At 55.2% G+C, this 4,577-nt stretch overlaps 1 protein-coding gene across 1 annotated transcript; it reads left to right on the top strand.

The window, feature by feature from the left end:
• The first annotated feature begins 1,448 nt into the window (after window positions 1–1,448).
• On the top strand, window positions 1,449–4,577 carry LOC105990854 (NUT family member 2G-like). Its single transcript, XM_013023371.1, has 5 exons — window positions 1,449–1,540; window positions 2,364–2,503; window positions 2,954–3,246; window positions 3,397–3,513; window positions 3,840–4,577. The coding sequence occupies exons 1-5, from the start codon at window positions 1,449–1,451 to the stop codon at window positions 4,575–4,577; spliced, it is 1,380 nt and encodes a 459-aa protein (XP_012878825.1).

Here is a 4,577-nt window from a genome sequence, read left to right as displayed (position 1 = left end):
TCCAACAGTGGCTGCGGCATTCCCTCCTCAGGGGAGCCCTCTGGTGCTGCCTGCTTTCCCCAGCACAGCTCTGGTGTCAGGAGGAAGCTGCAAACCCAGTGGGGCAGGCCCCTCCCATGTCATTGTGCAAATGGGGACAGGAGGAAGGCCAGCAGTGCCCCTCCACACTCCAAAAGTAATTGTCACTCAGGCCCCTCTCATCTGGAATGTCCCTCCTGGGGATGTGGGTTCCATGTGCCCAGCTCCACTCCTCTTGCCTGGTCCTGCCACCAGTGCTCCAGTGAGTGTCCCCATGACTGGATGTAGACAGGCTGCCCAAGACAGCTTGACCTGGGGCCCACCCCTGGGATCAACACCACCAGTTTCCCAGGAGGCTCCCATCAGGCCCCCAGTGAGCCAGCAGGCACCGTGGCCACAGAGGCCCTGTACAGAGGGCAGTCGGCCCACATCCCAGGCCAAGCCTCCACCTCCCAGTGTCTATCAGAACTTTCGGCGCTGGCAGCAACTGAAGGCCTTGGTCTGGAAGAAACTTCCACAGACTCCTGATGGGGAGGCACTTGCCTGCTTCTTCATGTGAGTGTCTCCTCTGGGAACCTGGAGCTCCTGGGGGTGCTCCTGCATGGGAATCCACACCACAAGGGCAGGGAAGTCCTGAAGCTGATCCCTCCTGTAGCGAAAAACCACACACAGAAATGGGAGTGTCACACAGGGCCAAGAAAAGCTCCTTCCCTTTGCACCATGGTACCCCTGTGAGTGTAGTCATTTTACTTTTCCAGAAGGATTAGCACTGTAGAAAGGACCCCATTCCCAAAGAGCACCTGCTAAGAAGGGAGCCACAATTTGACTTTAGGCTGAAGACCATTCTGGGCATGTGCCGCTCAGCTCAGGCCTCACCCATACTTGTGGAACCAGCAATGGAAACCATTCCTTGCTCACAGTCTGGAGGATGGAATTCTCTGATTCTGGGCTGGAAGATTCCATGTCTGCAGATGGCTCTCCTCATGGCTGCCTTGTGTGTGTCAGGCAGGGCTGAGAGATAGCTTTGGCTGCTCTTCCTGTCTGTCTCTCCAAGGCCACTGTCCTGTCCTGGCAAAGAATGCCATCTCCATAACTGTACCTAAGCTAGGCTGGCCCAGGGCCCTGTCTCCCAATAGCATCACCAGGGGCTTAAGTATTTCAGAGTATTTCAGTCTAGAATATTCACTAATGGAAAGCACTCACAGGAACATGGGGAAGGCCAGCAGTGGCCTTGCTACTGATTTCTGTGGTCCATAAGGGTGACCTGGAGATAAGAGCCCACATGGGAGCTGGACATGTAGGCAGCAAGGGTGAGGAGCACAGGGTTTGTGTCCACTGGGAATGGAGGGTCACCTGTGGGCTGTGGGCTGTGACTGATCCTGATGAATTGCAGCCCAGTGCTTCGGTCCCTGGCCCGGCTGAATCCCACCATGTCCCTGGACGAGGGCCTGTGGAGAGGCCTTCAGGAGTGGGAAGGCATTAGCAATTACGAGCGCATGAACTTTCACGAGATGGCGGCCAAGTGAGTGAGGGACCCTGGAGCTGGGGTTTGTGTGGTGGAGGAGGGCAGAGACTGCACGCCTGGGCCCAGTGGGGCTCATCACTCCCACTGCCAGGAAGGGCATGGACATGCACCGAAGATGCCCTTCTCCTGACAGCCTTCTGTCCAGGCAGTGGCACAGTCTCTCTGAGGTGCGGGTTGAGTTCTGAGTTGGGGGCCTCACAAACTCCTGCCTCACGGATGCCTGGTCCACTCCTGCCAGGGGGCTGAGGGTCAGACCCGGTGTGGAAATCAGCCAACAACTGGTCCCTTCCAACATGGGCAGTTGTGCAAACGCAAAGACTGCTCCAGGTATCAGTGGCTCATGAGAGTCTAGGGCCCATGCCTGCTCTAGGAACCCAAGGTTTTAATTTCCTTTTTGTTCTCTCTGTCAATCACAATCCTGATCAGCTTCTGCCAGTCACCTCCTCGCTTAGGGGCAGGGATGGAATAGGCTCAGAAGATGGGTCACTGAAGGCCCTTCCTGGGTCACTTGTTTCCACACAAGTCTTGGGCGATCCAAAGTCTCCCTGAACTTCGCATTTTTTAAAAATATTATTTACTGCTGTTATAAGTGTGTTATTCAGAGTGATGCAGTCATGTGCACCATGGGAAGAGTGCGCTTCTTTTGGACAGTGTCACTCCTTCCCGCACTGACATCTTCTTTTCATCCTTTATCAGCAACCTTCTGCGCCTAGGCAAGAACCTCAGAGTACTGCTTGCACACCTTCTATGTCCTCCTTCTGGGAATTGCCCATGGGGCTCCTCCCCCTCTCAGCTCACCCTGTGCCTCCTACATTCCCAGGTTCATGGAATTTGAGGCTACGGAGGTGATAGAGAATTCAAAGTTGCAGGGCATTATGCAGGTCCAAGGCCCGCCTCCTGCCATCCCACTGAAGCCAGATTCTCCAAGGCCCTCATCCCCCGACATTCTCCAGCAGCCAGGTAGAGTCTCTCAATGTTCTATTGGAGTCCATGGCGTGAAGTGGCCGATGGGGTCTCGAAGGGTTCGCCCACACGCAGGGCTTCTGTTTTCGATGGAGGAGTTCCTCTTACAATGGAAACAAAGCATCCCTCCAGAACCTGAGTTTTCTGGAGGAATTGTTAGCATGGAACTGGTTATTATAGGGCTATGTCTATAGCTCCTCTCAGCACAAGCACCTTGGACAACACCTACCCAGGATCAGCAATGGGATGGGGAGAGCACCAGAACGTCAGTGTCTCAGAATTTGGTACTGCATGGCTGTCTTATGTATTCCACATTTTGCAGTCTCTTCGGGCTCCATTGTCTGTGCTGGTCTGGGGCTGGTGTAGCGCTACTAAACTCTGCTGCTCAGCCATCTGGTGTGGAAACTCTTCCCCCATCCTTGCTTTGTCTGGTCTCCTCTCCCTTAGAGGGCAACTCCAGCAAGACTGGCCTCAAGGCTCAGCCTGCCCAGCCATCAGCATCCAAAGGTCAGAGGCCGCCAGAGACCAAGGCACCCGAGGAGATCCCACCTGAAGCCGTGGAGGAGTACATGGCCATCATGGACTGGCTGGAGGGCCTTCCTGAATTGTGCACCCACGACTCTGGGGGAACATCCAAAGAGGCGGGAATGGAACAAGAGGATGTGGAAGACATGTGCTCAGATCCAGAGCTCCTGAGCCTTCTTGACCAGCTGTGCTGCCAGGAGGATTTCATGTCAAATGTGGGCTCCTACTCCAGCCCTGTTCTCTGACACTTTCCCATTTCCTGGCTGCTCAGGAGTGTGTGTGTGTGTGTGTGTGTGTGTGTGTCTACCAGGTTGCACAGATTTCTCCTTTCTAGACACACTGACACCCTCTTCCTCCTGCTCCAGGTGGAGGCCATCATTCATCCCAAATTCCTGGAAGAATTGCTTTCCTCCAAACCAGAGCTGGATCTTGAGGCCCTAATTGAGGAGCTGGAACAGGAACAAGGACTCACCCCTGAGCAGGTTGGCACAGGAAAGAATGGAGGCAGGTAGATCAGGAGGGGAAGAAAGGCCGCACAACCAAAAGCAAGGAGCACTGCCTTAGGCTTCTGGGCAGTCATGGTTTGGAGGTTATTCCTGAAGGTAGATGTGGATGTGGACTAGAAGGAAGGACCCAGGAGAGCCAGGGAGGGGCTGAGCTTGCACAGCTGCAAAGAGACCCAGTGGGGAGCTGAGGAGCACAAGTGTGTGTGTCTGCAACCAAGAGAGGTGACCCTGCAGTTGCTCCCTCTACTGTGGGCCTTTCCCAGCCAGATGCAAAGCCAGTAACTCTGTATTTCCTCCAACAGATAGTGGAGAAACGTCTTGGGGCACCCAGAGTAGCCTCAAGTGTTTCTGAGTTGGCCATCTGCCAAGGTGCAGAGAGAAATGAGCAGAGCCCCCAACAAGCAGTCAGTGCAGATACCAGCACTCTGCATATCGTTTGCAGTGATGATCAGAGCCATGGTGGCACAGATGCAGAGCACCTGACACCTGCTGCTGCTGCTGCTGCTGCTCTCCAGGGGGGTCCCGGGTGTCCTTCAGTAGGAACCACTCGGTCCACTGCTTGTCCCCAGGAACATGGATCCCTTCCCCAGAGACTGGGGTCTGGAGATGCCGTGAATCACATGGAAGAGTCTCCTGCTGGCACTCCACGCAAGCGAGCAGGGGACAGGAAGGTGGGCAAGGAAAGTGTCCCCAGCCTGGCGTCCTTGCTGGGCTCTGAGTACTGTCTCCTGCCCTGGGGACTATCTCAGAGCCCCAGGTCCCCCACCACCCTCCTGTCCTCTGGACACCAAGCCCCCGGGCCTTCACTGTGCAAGAGAAGAGGCCACAGCCTGGATCCCCCTCCACCTGCCAAGTCCAAGAAAAGGGCTCGCATTGGAGACTCATGCACCCCAGCAAAGAAGCCCTGCCCAGGGTCTCACTTTGAGGAGTCTGCAAAGCAGGACTTGGCTTTGGGGCTGGTTCAGCCCTCACAGCCTCAGAAGAGAAAGCGTGAAGTGTGGGAAGGCCAGAGGAAGAAGAGGAAGAAGAAAAATCCTTGA

Source organism: Dipodomys ordii, unplaced genomic scaffold (assembly GCF_000151885.1).
Source record: "Dipodomys ordii isolate 6190 unplaced genomic scaffold, Dord_2.0 Scaffold68, whole genome shotgun sequence".
NCBI lineage: Eukaryota > Metazoa > Chordata > Mammalia > Rodentia > Heteromyidae > Dipodomys > Dipodomys ordii.
The sequence above is the reverse complement of the archived record's forward strand: the minus strand, read 5'-3'. Positions and strand labels throughout refer to the sequence as shown.